This window comes from Equus quagga, chromosome 14, assembly GCF_021613505.1.
Source record: "Equus quagga isolate Etosha38 chromosome 14, UCLA_HA_Equagga_1.0, whole genome shotgun sequence".
Lineage (NCBI taxonomy): Eukaryota > Metazoa > Chordata > Mammalia > Perissodactyla > Equidae > Equus > Equus quagga.
In genome coordinates, this window is record NC_060280.1 from 41,659,851 (window position 1) to 41,676,338 (window position 16,488).

General features: G+C 34.7%; 1 protein-coding gene across 2 annotated transcripts in view; it reads right to left on the reverse strand.

Annotated features, from left to right (window-relative positions):
• The window catches only part of NOX4 (NADPH oxidase 4), a 145,250-nt gene that overhangs the window by 100,320 nt on the left and 28,442 nt on the right, over positions 1–16,488 (reverse strand). For both annotated transcript variants that reach the window (XM_046686204.1, XM_046686205.1), the window contains exons 6-8: positions 13,208–13,235; positions 6,823–6,895; positions 2,511–2,591 (exon numbers count right to left, since the gene is read on the reverse strand). In XM_046686204.1, coding sequence (XP_046542160.1) covers positions 2,511–2,591; positions 6,823–6,895; positions 13,208–13,235 — 182 coding nt within the window. The remainder of the gene's footprint in view (positions 1–2,510; positions 2,592–6,822; positions 6,896–13,207; positions 13,236–16,488) is intronic.

The following is a 16,488-nucleotide window of genomic DNA, read 5'->3' on the forward strand; positions in this document are numbered from 1 at the left end:
CTCATCAGGCCATGCTGAGGCGGCGTCCCACACAGCACAACCAGAGGCACTCACAACTAGAATATACAACTACGTACTAGAGGACTTTGGGGAGAAGAAGAAGAAAAAAAGGATAACTGTTTTCTTCATTTCTACTGATAATATGTAAAGAACTATTAATTCAGTTGGTATAATAGATTATTTATAATTCATCCAATAGACGCTATTTGTTATTTCTTTGTATAAATTAAAGTCACTTTACAAACTTTGTTCTATAAAAGTAAAGTCAAAATTTAAATATGCCTTCTTTTACTTTCAAAAAAAATGGAGAAAGGACTCTCAGTATAATCCTCTTTAAACTTAAGAAGTCTGTTTGAACTCTTGAACCTCCAAAAAAAGAAGATTCTATTTTGAATTACAAAGAAAGAGATTTTTCCAGTCTTAATTTAGTACAACATAAAGGCAAGAGAATGCATAATTAATTATACTAAGAAATGATTACATTTTCTCTCATCTGCTATAGATAGATGATGATGAAGATAGACAGATAGATAATCGAAATCCCAGATAAATCAAGATATTAACCTTTAAAAAAAGTCTTAAGACCAATTCTTAGAAGCACACAGCTCCACAAAAAATATAGGGCCCAGTAGTAAAAGATATGAGTTTTTGAGTCAGAATGCCTGGATTTGAATCCATCAGTTAAGTAAACTGTAGCAAGTTACTCTCTTTAAACCTCAGTTTTCCCACCTGTGAAGGGCGACTAACAATATTATTTACCTTATAAAATTGTGATCCTTTAATGACATAAAGCACCTATATCATTTTGACTTTATACGTGGCACATAGTAAGTATTAAGTAACTGTTTCGAATTACTATTACCGTTGGTAGCATCAGCTTATTCATAGTCCATTTTATGATAATGGCCCTGAACAGACAAACAAGCCATTGAAAGAACAGAACGTAAAGCAGATCTCCTCTACCAAGAGCCTTCTCGGTGTCCTAACGCCCCGCAGAACGTGTCATCCCCACAAGGGGAAATGATAAAACCCAGAGCTTCCCCTGAGCATGGCCCTCTTCCCTGAGTGGCAGGAATGGCTAGCTGGAAGTTGGGATTATAACGTGTGGCCATGTTTCTGACACTCTGCAACCAGATGTTCTAGAACCATGGTGCAGAACAAATCTAACTCAACCTACCAAGATAGAGACCCGTTTAATATTGTTGTCTAAACCACTGGTCTTCAAAATCAGGGGCAAAACATATTTTGAACATGCAACCTGAAATAAAGATATAATTTATGTATATGACCTACTGTACTGACAAAGTACATTATAAAACATTCTGAAAGAAGGATTAACAGCAAGTCTGAACCTTTCTCTAAACACTGTTTCCCTGGAAACATTTGGGGTTAAGATAAATGGAGAATGCCAGCTGTGTTACCAGGCAACATTGTTTATTATTGGTGGGATGCATCTGGACCAGGACTATGAGTAAACCATAAAATAATTTTAGGACTCACAGACCACAGCTCCCTGGATGCAGCATGTTCGTGCAACTGAGGGCATCACTTGAGGAGACCTGAGCTGTTACCAAGACACTGGTTCCTGTGGGGCATGAGCCTTTCCCAAGGCAAGGTAGTCCATGCCCATCCCTATAGTCTCCTCATCTTACAACTGAGTTACTACATGTCGGGTAAGGGAGAGGAGGTGGAAATGGTTCCTGAACAACTATGGAGACTCCTGCAGCACTGACAACATCCTACCAACACTGGATGTTTTCTATCCTGTATCCTTCTGCTAAACCAAGTGGACCCGATGCCAGACAATGGCCTATTGTGTCATCTGAGCGTGTCAAATCAAAACCACAAGTCTGCTGCTGGCGATTATGCAGACGTATGCATAGACAAAAATATATTATTTCCTTCCTCTAACCAATAGATTATTTTAAGCACCATACTTTTGAATACACTGCTTGGGTCCACATACTTTTCAGAATATTTTGGGTATATTCTTTGTATGTTAACAAGCTTAAGATGCTTTCTTTTTCACTTTGTGATTTTCTGTTTTTTTTGACAGATCCTTATCTTTCGCCATTGTAAATCTTCGGTTTTCTCTGCAACTATTACTGTCTCTAGACCTGTTTAAACTAAAAACTGGCAACCCCATTGTTACAAATTCTGCAGCATCAAGACATAAGGAGTTTCTGAAAATACAAAACCTCAAATATCTTCTTGAAGTTCTTCACTTCTTACTAACTTTCTTTTAGAGGGTATCAGGATACAACCATAGGTGACTTTAAAAACTACAACATTGTGAGAGAAGTAACTGTCTTTCCACTTTAATGTACTTTTATAATAGTTTCATTAAAACATGCCATGCTAAAAATAGAACTATTTCTTCCATTCTTGAAACTACCCTCAATTTTAAGCAACCAAATGATTTCACCACTTACTATGAAAATTCCCATATATTTCTTTCATTACCTCATTTTTAAGCACACATGGTTTTAAAAATATTTTTCTTAACTTACCCTGAAACATGCAACATCAGCAGCATGTAGAAGACAAAGAAGAGATTATGAGTATACCAGAAGATGTCATAGTTAGAAACTCTGGAAAAAAAAAACTTAGTTTCAATGTCACTGTATATTCCATCTCACTAAAAAGATCGTGCATTGTTTCAAACACGTCACAACATACGAAAGTTAAAATATGAGTTCATCTGAGATTTATCTATTAATATGAAAGCATTAACATACTATGCAGAGAGAACTGACAAAAATTATAAGCAACACTTTATCATTTTAAGGTTCTTTGTATTTCAAATAAAGATACATGAAAAGAATTATAACATGGTGTTGATTGTAAAGTTATTATGATGTCAGGCTAAGGAGCAGATAATAATCTGCTAATATGTACTTTTGCTGTCCTTTTACCAATATTTTCAATTTTCAAATGATTTCTAAAACAATCAATGTTCCAATCTCAAAACACATTTTAAGAGTAATTCAAAGAAACTTAAATGGAGAGAAATTAAATAAATACTCATCAAAGTTTTATATTCTTTTCCCGGACAATGTAGTATAACTTAAAAATGACATCTTGGTGTTATTGCCCTGGGGGAGGAGAGGGTCTGAAAAGGAAGAGGTAGGATAAGCAGAATCTATAGAATGTTTGAGAGAAGTAAAAAGACTAACAGTTATTTTATTTCATATGCCCGAGTGGATATTCATATATTAGAATCTTGCAGGTGGAAGGCAGGTATTTACAAAAACCACTTAGACGAGTCTCACACAACTCCTAGAATCTTTTAGAACCCTTGATTTAAGCAATAGCCAATTGTTTCACATGTACTCCATTCAGTTTTTCCTATCATAAACCAGATCATTAACATCCTTGTAACATATGCCTTTTGCACACATCTGATTCTTTTTACATTTAAATTCCCAGAAGTGGAATTGCTATATCCAAAGGCATACTTTAGTAATGCTTTTCATACCCAACACCCAATGCTCTCTGAAAACATATTTATCAATTACAAACCCAATCACAGAGTAGGAACACCTGTTTCCCCAAACTCAGATTCTACTTTATAAGTTTTCATTACTTTGTATAAGTGGACTTGGGTATTATTTCATTTGTGTGTTACTTTTAATTCTTCTGTGACCTATCTGTTCATAATAATTACCCCTTTCTATAGCAAAATTTTCTTAATTATGTGTAAATTCTTTAAATTTTAACAATGTACTAGTTCCATGTAACTGCAATAATTTGCCCAATAACATGTTAACTTGTCAATTTTTATAATGTATATTGACATGCAGAAGTTTTAGTTTTCATATTTTTAGGCTGTCAAGTTTTTCCTTGTCCATTTTGAGGTCTCATAGATATTCACTTAAAGTTTCTTCTAAATTTTTAATGGTGTCATTTTTTTATAGTTAACTCTGTAATTTATCTAGAATTTCACTCAAGCCTTATTTTTCTCATAAATTTTTAAGGGCGCCTTCATTATTTAGCAGGATCTTATATACAGCAAAGTCTCTTCCAAGGTTTTCTATCAACTCTGCCTCTTGGTTCCATGTCTTGGTAAGTTTTGCCAGTACGGCCTATTCTGTTTTAAGTTACTAAAGCTTAATCATTATAATGTTTACGAAGGCACATCCTCCCTTTACTCCTCTTTTGGAACACAAACTTGGATATTCCCTCCAGGTGAACATTGCTAAATTCAAAAAACGAGCAAAATAACCTATCTGAGACTTTGATTGGAATTGCAACAAACCTATAAAGTAATTGAGGAAGAACACTATCTTTGCAATATACAATCTTCATTCAAATCTCTACCTATTTCTCTCAGTGAAGTTCTGTGTTCTTTCTATATAGATTTTACTTCATTTCCTATTAAGTTTATTCCTAGGTACTTTGTTTTTTGTTGCAATTGTAATATCTTATTTTTTTCACTTTTCAAACTGATTATAACTATTATACTAAAGATTTTTTTAATATTTGTTTTGTATCCATTTACCTATTTCAACTCTTTTATTTGGTATAATATTAATTTTTTCTATAATTCTCTTGATTTTCTGGCTAGATGATTATATCCACCTTTCTGGAAATAATGACAATTTGCTGTTGCTTTCTTTCTAATAATTCTAAAGGTTTACTTATTACCAAATGTACATAATGGTGGAATTAAAAATACCACTTTGGTTTATTCATAATTTTCTTAGGAATGCATCTAGTGCTTCACTATTAAGTACGATCTCAATTCTGGCTTTTACATTTTTTAATTCTATGAAGAAAATTAATTCCTAGTTTACTCTGATTTTTTAAATCCAGAATTAGAGTTCAGATTTAATAACTGCCATTTTAAAATCTATTGAGATGAAAACACGCTTGTATTCCTGTCATCTGTTATTAAGATATATTACTTATTTTAATAGATTGACCCATATTGAACCATCAGCGAATTACTTGGCTACATTCTCCTATCAGAAATCAAACATTGGAATCATATTTATTCACTTAATTTCTCTAGTGCTTTATCTCCTCACAGATAAAGAGAAAAGATAGACAAAGACTATCTCCATAAATCATTTAAGAATTCCATGATCCTCACAATAAGCTTGGAGGAAAGTAGAGTTGATTTTATAATCTCCTTTAAACAAATGAAAAAACTGAAGATTAAGAGACAGTCACTGAACTGCTTATGAGCACAAATGTAATGGCTCAGTTGAGCACAGAAGCTGATATTTATATTCCATTTTACAAAACTCTCTCTTAATTAAGGATTTTTTTTCTAGATGTAGAATCTACAAGATATAGAACTGAAGATACAGACATTAAAGACACAGAAATATATCTTCAATCTTATAAATAAATAAGTCAGATGCCCTAATTTTCTTTCAGGATCTCATAAAACTGAAGCAAGTTTTTTTTTAATGAAGGCTTTACCCAACTAAAATAAAATTTCTCCCCACAAAATTAATACTCTCATTCATTAATGTCAGAAATTTTCCTTTCTGTAAGGTAATTTTTAACTCTTATGAAAGGTCTTAAAAGTGTACTCACCATTTGACCTAACCATTCTACGTCTAGGTAATTTTCTTTAGAACATAAACGAAAAAAGTATGCAAGGACATATGGGTGGGGGGGGTGTTTGTTTCAGAATTGAAATATTTAAAAAAATGGAATCAACCTAAACATTCAATAGGGGACTGGGAAAACATTGCATATCTACATGGTGATAAGGCATACTGGAGAAATATTTTTTAATGTGTGAAAAATGTTCATAATACATATTTAAGTAAAAAGCAGATTTAAAATAAGATGTAAAATGTGGTCCTATTTCGGTAAAATACGTAGATATATGAAGAGAGAGAGTGAGACGAGGAGTGTGAAAGGGTGAGAAAGAGTGATTTTGGTGGAGGTGGGAAATAGGGATGAGCGGGCAAGAGCAAGAAGGATTAAGAATGTAGACATAAACACTAGAAACCCTATGGTATTGATCACTGAGTGGTGAGTTTACCTGTAATGTTTTGGGATGTGTGCGTAGATGTGTCCAGAAGTGCAAAAATAGATTCATTTGAGTATATCATTAGGCAATTATTTTCAAGGCATATGTGTGTGTATGTCTGTGTGTGTTTCCATTAAATTTCACATCTCAAAAGTAGAATGATTGAAGATTTTTGAAGATCATAATATATAGTTTCTTCTTTTTGCTTTCTTAACCAAGAAGTTTGACCAGAAACATAAAATATTGTGAAAAGCAGAATGTATCCGTCAGAAAGAACATGTGAAAGTGCTCATGAAATTGTATATCTGCAGTTGTTCACAATCTATTAACTAGAAAAATAAATGTGAATGCAGACATTTCCAATTGTTTTAGCAGATGTCAACTAATCACGTTTCCAAAGTTTTGTTTAGAATATTACATTAAATCACAGCAAAAAAAAAACTCACATCAGGATATGAGTTATAAAACAACTTTAAATAAGTGATATATTCCTAGGAATTCCCAAGGTCTCTGTGCACACACGCTGAATTCAATCCCAGAAATATACCATCCTTCAGAAGGATGACCCTGAAGAACTCAAATTTCCTCAATCAAGTCTCCATACACAGTTCCTTACCAACTCAGAACATTTGACTAATACAAAGAGATTTTTCAAAAACAGGAAATGATATATGGAAATATTTCTACTTCACTCTTAGTTACTCAGAATATTGCATTGGCTAAGCATTTTGGCTAATCAAGACTTTTTCTACAAAAAAAAAAAAAGATGATCTGAAGAAAATCTAAATAATCTGACCAATAAACGTCGAAATAATGTCTCTGACACTTACCGTATCGCGTATGTAGAAGCTGTAATCATGAGGAATAGTACCAATACCATGCAGACCCCTGTCAGGCCAGGAACTATAAAAATGGATATAAGTATGTTTTAACTTCAGTCACACTGAGAAAAAAAGTACAAAAAATTATTACTTTAAAATCCAAAGCACTATGCTGCTCTGTGGGAAGTGCAATTCAAATTTCATACCTTCTTGTACATTCCCTCTCAAAAGGCTTTTTCTAATTAGCACAGTTTCAAAGATCTTAAAACAAAGCAGAGTTTTTTCTACCTTTAACAGAAGAGTCCATTTTTGTATTTCCAAATATTCCACTCAGAATGGTAAATATCTACCTACTTCTACAGGTATATACTTTACCAAATGTCAACAACTAATGAAACGGTACAGGGTTAACATTTAACACCCTTACCATCTTGGTTTTCTACATGATAATTCTAAAACTCCTCACTTTTTCGTCCCCCTTTTTATAGAACTAGGAGCTCCTTCAGTTTCAGTTTCATATAATTTCTTCTGGGCTTCACTATCTGGAATAATTTTAAAGAAAAAATAAACAAAACCTAAAGTTTTCTAGAAACCACAACTTCAAGTGTAGGATAAAAAAGAAATGGTGGATTTCAAGAAAAAATTACAGTGTTGATGGTTTAAGAACACTTGCAGATGTATTTATTTCCTCTTAGTATGGAAAACATGCTTCTGACATGACATAACATTTTAAAAAAAGAAAATTTGTAAACATGTTAGTTTTCAAAATTAATAATGGCATGATGCATTGCTACAAATTTAGTGTTAGCTCATATAGCATGTCCAAAATGAAAAGCTGATATGCTATATCAAAAAGAGCTAAAATCACAATAGTCTCATTTCTTAGTATCTTATTACTACCAAATCAAATATTCTGTCTATAGGTTGCTTTTATTTACTCTCAGAATCATACAAGTAACAGTAAGTCCTAAAAGCCCTAGCTGAGAGATTCCATCTTAAATCGAGCCACACAAAAAAGCTACTGAAGCAATTCCATCTCCAAAAGTACAGACATTCCTCCACTTCTCTTCTTGCCAAGAAACCACCTACAAAACAGAAGGGGCATCACGGACTGCAAGCCACTTGCAGAAGCAGACAAGCTGGGTACTATACAAGAGCAAAACAGGTGTGCATCATTAAGACTCTAAAGGGCTTAAAATCATGGCAAAATAACAACATTAGAAATCTTAGTACAGTAGAAAAAAGTTTCTACTTGTAAAGGACCACATGAGAAATAAGGGCATTAGTCTTTGGATATTTAATACTTGAGTACTCTCTCTTCCTCACTCTTCCCATTACATAGATTTGGAGCCTGACAAAACTCGCCGTGCCCTGATGGGCCTAAACCCAATCATCTCTTCTCTACACCACTTCTCAGGGTCCCCCTTTCCCATCCTCTTTCCCATTGCCCCAGGTGAGTGTTTACTTCCTAGAGGTAAGAGAAGAGCAAGATAACTACACTAGTTCATAATAAAGGACTAAACGTATAGAAAAAATGCTATTTAAAAAGAATAGCATGCCTACAAAATGACCCAGCCTTTCCACCCCCAAGTATCTACCTCAAAAAAACCATAAATATATATCCACAGAAAGACTTGTTCAAAAATGTTCAGTCACTTTATTTTTAATAGTCAAGTCTTGTAAACAACTCAAATCTCCATTAACAGATGAATAGATAAACAACTGTGGTATTATCTCTACCTGGAAAATTAATAACTGTAAAAAAAACTCATGAACTGATGGTATATACGCAACAATATAGATAAATCACACGATTATTAGACTGAATGAAAGAAGCCAGACACTCTCCCCCAATAAACCCCAAAGAGTCTAAGTTCTGTCATTCTTTTTGCATAACACTCGAGAAAATTCAAACCATTCTTTAGTGATAGAAAGCAGATAGATGCCGAGAGGGGTAGAGAGTAGGATGCATTATACAGGAACACAAAAAATTGGGGGAGATGATGGGTATATTTGTTATCTTGATTTTGGTCTTGGTTTCACAAGTGTATACATATGTCAAAACTGATAAAATAGCATGATTTACACGTGTGTAATTTAGTGTACTTCAATTATAACTCAATAAATTTGAAGAAGAAAAAAAAGAGGAGGTCTGTTTCTCTGGCTTCAAGGAATTAAAAAAAAAAAATCCTTATTTGACCAAGGGAATAACAAAACGATACAACCCCAGATGACTTCATCACGTGAAACTTGTGGTTGGAGAGGTTTTTCCGATAATTTTATTGGGACTTTATTAACATCTACTGTATCTTCCTACAAGGTTTTCTATGTGGTTCTGAACCTGCCAAGATAAGTTTTGGTATGTCTACAAATCACTTCATCAGAAGGACATCTGAAAAACCCAGTATCTTTAGAATAAAGCCATAATTTTCAAAGCGTATTATTTAAACATTAATTCCTTGAGATATTAATTTCTATTACTCAAACTCTATAAAAAAACCTTGAAGAGTCACAGGGCACATTAGTGTATTAAAGTCTCTGAGGAGTACTAAAGTCAAGAAACCAGTTAAGATTTAAATAGAGATTTCCTCAAACTCACTTAACTAGAGAACTCATTTTAGAGTAGAATATGGAAATGGAAAACATATTGGAAAGACTAAGAGGGGTGAAATAATTAACAGTCATTTGAAGAGGAAGTAGAAGGCCCAGAGAACCTGATCACTGGTACATGCAGTCTGGATTATGGTTCTGTTACTGTCCTTTAGGGTAAACCGCAGTCTCGCTGAATATCACCAATACTCTAAGGAGAATTATTGCAATGTTTTTAAATGTGCTTTCATATTTATGAAGTTCTCTCTTTTATCTAAAGAATTCATGTTTCCTATCTTCCAAAAGCATAAAAAGACCAGAGTTTATAATTTACAAAGACTTTAGATTAAAGAAGAAGAAAAACGTACTTATAGTTAGCAATGAAAAGAAAATCTTATTACAATGAGAACAGTCAAAAAATGGGGGAGGGGCGCTATGTTAAGAAGCAATTTTTTTCTGTCATTGGAATTAAACCAACAGACGCTGGCTAATCAATTATCTGGGATAGTGTGGAGAAGATCTATGTATCAAATAGAAGAGTTAAACAAATAGCTTTTATCCATTCAGTGAATATTTTCTGGGTATCTGTAGCGTACTGTTAAGTGCTAGAGATAAAATTAATCTTGCTCCCAAGGAAATCCCAGTCCAGTGTGGGAAACAGACAGGACAAGCAGGCAATTGCAACATAGGGCGTTAAGTGCTAAAAGAGAGCTAAGCATTAAGTGTTTTCAAGGTGCATCAAAGGGCACCCTGGATAACAGCTCATCTAAGTCTCATATCAGCCTCTGTTACAATGTATATTCCAAGAGTCAGGAAGCACAGCTTATAAATTGTTGGGCTGGTCTAAACTACCTGGGTAAAGTTACTTGCCAAAGCGAAGTACACTATGAAACTCTTTGAGTCCTTCAAGGTATGAAGTGAAACCTATACTTGTTTCCTTAGGGAAAGACATGCTTGTATGTTTACTCTCATTGCTTTGTATGTATATTATATTCATTAATTAGTAGCCTTTAAAATGAATGATTGCTCTAAACTGCCATTTCTAGATGAACCCAAGGGATCATTTTCATTCATACCCAGATGTGGTCAGAAATATACCATCTTGTATTTATTATCCTGTTTTTTCCAACATAATTAGAAACATAATTGTATTTGGTTATGACGGTTTTTCTAACTGAAATTGGATACTCTGCATTCTATTCTCATCATACAAGGCACTACCAAATTTGGAGCTATGTAGTTAGCGTTTTAAAATGAGTGTTTGGATAATCCAATCTATTAAACTTATTTTATTTTATAAATTCTTAATTGGGATGTTTTTAACATTTCCTATTTAGTGAGTCTAACTATCCTATTTTATGTCACTTGTACTGCCACAGGCTTTATTTTCCACAAGACATTGTAGATCCACAATCTACAATATTGTCTACGAGACAATCTTCATTTCTCAGTCCTAGTTACATTGAAAAACTTTTAAAGACAGAGAGAGGGAAGACTATGTCACATTAAACAAACTAAAGTCCAAGAAATATATCAACTAATAAAAAATGGCCTTTATCACTGAATCATCTGAAAGAACGCATGCCTTCCTTCATCAGGAACCTAACTTTTTCTAGGCCCTCTGCGTGACAACATTCAAAGATGGCTATACTAGTCAGAGACGTATTAGTAACACAAAGCTGCATTAAGTCTATTTTCAGAAAACAGTGTCACTCATCCCATTAGCATCCTCAGTTTCTGCTTTGCTCTCATCTGCTACTGTTCAGTGTGGTCAGCCAGATGATCTGGGAGCTCTAGATTCATACTTAGGGGGCGCTGCGTTCCAGGCTGATGACCTGGGAAGTGGATGGCTCCTGCTGGCCAGCATAGCATTTCTTTCATGAAATTGTTTGAGATTGGGCCACCAAAATGATACTGACATGCTGATTTTGGGTGATTCAAGTTATTTGTATTGACAGAAACTCTACAAAAATTATTTGCCTGGGACCACGCATGCTCTAAGTGCAGCCCTGCCACATGCTGGAGAACCTTACCTTTAAGTGGAAAAAATCCTAAATGTAAGGAAACAAATTATTCTACAGCATAGTATTTTTACTATGTATCTTTAGGAACCCAGGGCAAGAAGAGACCGCCTCTGCCTAGTGGAATGAGGGAGGAATTTGTGCATGATGGGGCACGTTAGCTGAGACTTAAAGGATGAGCAGGAGTTGACCAGGTGAAAAAAAAAGAGAGCAAGCTAAGAGAGTAGGCAAAAGATGGGTGGTGGTAAGAAGTTTTCTTCAAGAGTATGATGAGATGCTCCAAACAGGTGAAAAAGTAGCTCCCTAGGCACATGGGAAGGTTAATAAAGTACATTGCCAGGTCCCACCCCAGTGACTCTAGGATGGAACCAGAAAATTTGTTTTTCAAGTATTGTTTCTACTTAGTCCAACACTACTCATGGGGAATTCTGGGAAAGAACACAGGAAAGTGGAGAGATCCAACGTGCTAGCTAAAGAGATTGCCTGTTTCTATAGAAGTATTAATTATACTAAGTTTCTTAATGTAATATCTTTGTCATATAGGAAATCTTTTTAGGTCTTCATAAACTAACATTTTTTAAGCATTTCAAATCTTCAAGGCTTCAACCATACTTTGTGTTGTAGAAAATAATACTAAAACAAAGTTCTTGTTTATGTCTCTTGAATTCATGTGAACCAAAACATACAGTGATTCATACATAAGGTTTTGTTTTTCTGCTTTCCCCCTTCTATTTCTCATCTCATTCTTAAGGCTTAAATAAAAACATGTTTTGCATGAGCAAGGTTGTAAATTACGTTCATAAAGAGAAAACTGTAAAAAACTTTGCAAGTGGCAAATATCATATATCTATAGGCAGAAAAATAGATATTTTATATATCTAAATATATAGTTGAGACATGGAGGGGGAAAACACCTGAATTTTTGTTATTTGTCACCATAAAATCAATTGAAAAGAAAAACAATGCATTCGACAGGGCCATGCCTCAGTCCCATATGCAATTCTGATCCTTAACAGGGTGTTACAGCCAGGTCTTTATAACAGACCATCTCAACTACCCAATCATCCTTATCCCTAAAATATGTGCTAAAAATCCCCAAAATACACTTTTTACCTTTCGTCATTATAAATGTAAGGCTGAGAAAAAGAAGAATTTCAGTAAGAATTGGACTAACATCAGGGCAAGATTTTGAGATGTTCAAATGTGCTTTAACAAATTAATAGTCTAGACAGAGATTTCACAGACAATACGTTTGAGAAGAAAAAACAAATTACAAATGAAAAAGGAGACATATTTCAAGAAAAATAACTGATTTTAATGAATGTTTCTTCTCTTTTGTATAGGGTTTAAGATCACAAACTGTCCTACTAAATTACTGAATTCTAAGAACTACATTGGTACTCAGAATGCTTCGCGTTTCTTTCCAACACTTTGAAGGCAGGAACCTATTCCATGTGTACCATCCCCAGGGGGACATGCCACAGCAGTGGGCACAAAGCTGGGCCTCAAAAAGCAGATGGCATGATACATTGTTTTCGTGGAAGAACATATGAACAGCAAATGCATTTTCTTACTTTTACTCTTCATCCATTCAAACCCCCACTGTTTGCCTTGTCCCTGTGTTTTCTTTGCAACTTTATGCTTGAACTCCTAATATTTGTTCTGATATGCAAATTTTTCACTATGTTGTATTTTAACATGTACCTAACTGCTGTGTAACTTGATGATGCTTATTTGAAAAGATTTTCCTGAATGTTCAGAAACAGCAGTGAATGGCAACTTACCAGTTGTGAAGAGAAGTTTTCTAGGATCCTGAGAAAAAGGGAAAAAAAATTAGACTGAAAAATAAAACATTGATAACATAAAATTCTATAAGAAATCTGTAGGGTTTAAGAGCCATATATTTTGTACAAATGGAAATAACAGAGATTCAATTAAGTTGCATAATGTTTTTATGACACTAGAGGAGATTATAACAAGTATAAGATCCAACTCAGAGAAGACTGTCCCTCTGAGAAAGGAGGAGCGCTGGATGAGGAGTCAGAAGGCCTGGGTTTTCATCCTAAGGGCTAATTACAAGCTGGTGGCAGTGGTCTGAGACCCATCCTTTGACCATTTTGAGACTCATATTTTTGGCTATAAAATGGAAACATTACCATATACTCTATCCACTAGAATTGCCAAACCGCACCTGAAGGTGCCAAGACACTGAGAATCAAAAGTGATAAAATATGTAGGGGTGTCTGTACAGTGTAAATTCAGCTCAAAGAATACTAATTGAGAATGTACAATGTTTCCAATACTGTGAAAAGCAGTGGTGATACTCAAAAAAGGAGGCTAGGTTTCTATTACTCAGAAATACAAAACATTAATATTGTTATTATAATATTTCCTTTAAACTACATCTCTCATGGTGTAATAAACTACAGTTAACTCTCTTTCTATCTTCCGGAAAACTTCGATCAATTCCCGGTAGATTTGTGGATTTATTTTTCATCCTAACGGTGTTTAATATTGCACAACTTTTGAACATCTTTCCTTACGCCTCCATGAATCTGGGGTCAGGCCACGCTATATACAAAGTAGGAAACCATTTATATGATGTAATTTAGGGGCCTTGAATTAGACCACTTGCTCAGGAATAGCTCTCATTGGGCTTAGGTCAAATGACTTCTACCCCTGGTATTGGAAACATGACTAAAGAGAGTAATCTAGAGAAATCTAATATATAAACAAGTAGTAAAAATACAAAATGGGCTGAACAAAGTGGTAATACCCAAAATATGAATAAACAGCTACGGAAACTCAGAAGACGGAATAATTAACATTGCCAGGGAATGAATGGAATGTGAGACTAAGAGATGGTTTCATGATGACAGGATGAGGCAGATTTAGCTAGGCCATCAAGAATGTGCCACATCAGAAGCTGGAGGATGGATCATTGGAGATCTGGAGGAGGCACAGTGAAAGCACAAAGAAGAATGGTAGGGTACATGGCACAAACCCATCTTTTTCAAGGACAATTCACAGAATAACATATCTGTTTATGCATCTAATATATGTGTGTATGAGTACGTATTGTTTCCTCTTCATCTAGCACATTGCCTGGTACCTAACAGGTGCTCAAAAATATTTACTAAAAAAAAAATAAGAGAGGGAGGGAAAAAAGGAAGACAGGAAAGAAGTAAAGAAAGGCGAAATATCAATTAAAACAATGAGTTATCATTTTTCATCTATTGGCAAAAATTTTTTAAAAACATAGGTGAGGTGTAGAAATAAGCATTCTGATAAATTTGGTAGAAATATGTAAACTGGTGAAGCCTTTTTTGCAGGCAATTTGGTAATGTCCATCAAAACTAAAAATGTGCATCTCTTTTGAAACCCAAATTCTACTTCTATGAATCTGTCTAGCAGAACTGTACAAAAATAAATTTATTGGAGTGAATTTCACGACAAAAACTTGGAATCAACCTAAATATCTGTGAATAAGGAAAGGCTAAAAACAAATTATAGTTCTTTCATGCTAAGAGAATGAGATAGATCTATACTTTCTGATACAGGAAGCCAAAATACATATATTTATGAAAACAAGTAAATTGCTTAGGAATATGTATCATAAAATACCATTCAAAATATCTTATAAGAAAACATAAAGTTATTAACTATGGCTATTTTTGGAGGAGAAGCTTTCTCTATTCATTTACTTGGATATATCACTCTTAAAATGAAATAAATTTAATAACTCAAAATCCTAAAAAAGGACTAAAGATATTGGAATATAAAGCAAAAGTATATTACATTAAAATGATAAAAACCATTATAGTTATTAAAGACATACAAATTACAAAACAAAAGAGAGGCAAAGAAGAAAAACATAGGAAAGGAAATTGCATGGCAGGAGTAGTAACAAGTAACCCCAGGTGATATGGGCAGAGGAATGAGTAGAAGTAAATGCAGGCAGGGAGAATTTGAGGCTCTGGTCCCAAATCATTAGATGTGCAGACCTACCAATAGCATGCTAAGGAGCTGGACTTTTCAGGAGTTCTTCATGCTGGGTGCACTCTACAATCACCTGGGAAGCTTTCTAAAAAGATCAATGCCTGGTCCCAAGCCAGATCAAGTAAATCATATTGGTGTCTTTAAAAATACTAGTATAGTTGAGGGATTTATCAAAGGCTGCTTGCTATTGTGGTTTTGTGATTTGTTTCTTTGACTGTTGTTACTTTTACCGTTTCTCTGTTTTGGGAGGGAGGTCAAGCACATGATCGCAGCAGTATTAATCTAGATAAATCTGTGATATGTGGAGGAGAAAATGGACTGGGTGAAGATGGGGAACAATCTTATTAGGTCACTACCAGACTTAGCAGAACGGGGTGGAGTTCTGATCCCAGGAGACAATGAGCATTTCGGTTTCGATGCAGTCTTGGCTTTGGGAATCAAAGGCAGCCTGAGGACACCCTGAAAGTACGGAGCAAGAGAGCCCTCAGCAAGGTTGTGTCTGTGCTGTTTATTCATCAGGCTCTGGCCCTGCACCCTGCACATACAGTTTCGTTCTACGGGCAGCTTCACATGGAGAAAAGCACCCCTGAGTCAAATATTGCCTCCTACAGAATTCACCTCAAGGTCACCTATTTTGAGGATTGAAAACAAAACAAAACAGAGTGAACCATTACAACTCAATAATATTTTTAAGTCAAATAAACTGATTATCTAGGATCCTCAAATAATCAACCGTCTTTTCTTCCCACTTTTCCCCCAAGCACAGTATCTGAGTTATTAAAGGATTTTTACCCTGTAACGGCACTGTCGACAGTCTCCACTGAATGACAGGAATTAGACAAAAACTGTTGGGAGGCAGAAGGCAGGCCTGAGTGGCAACCATCTGAACATTGCTGAATATAAAAACTAGAGATGCTCTGAACTCCCATTTTCAGCAGGAGAGACCGTGAAATAGTAATTACCTATATTTTCTATTGAAAAAGAATAAAACTCAACTTGAGAAGTGCATTTTAAAAGCACTCAAAAGGAGCAGTAAGGTACACATTTTCTGTGAAAATAACAGGCC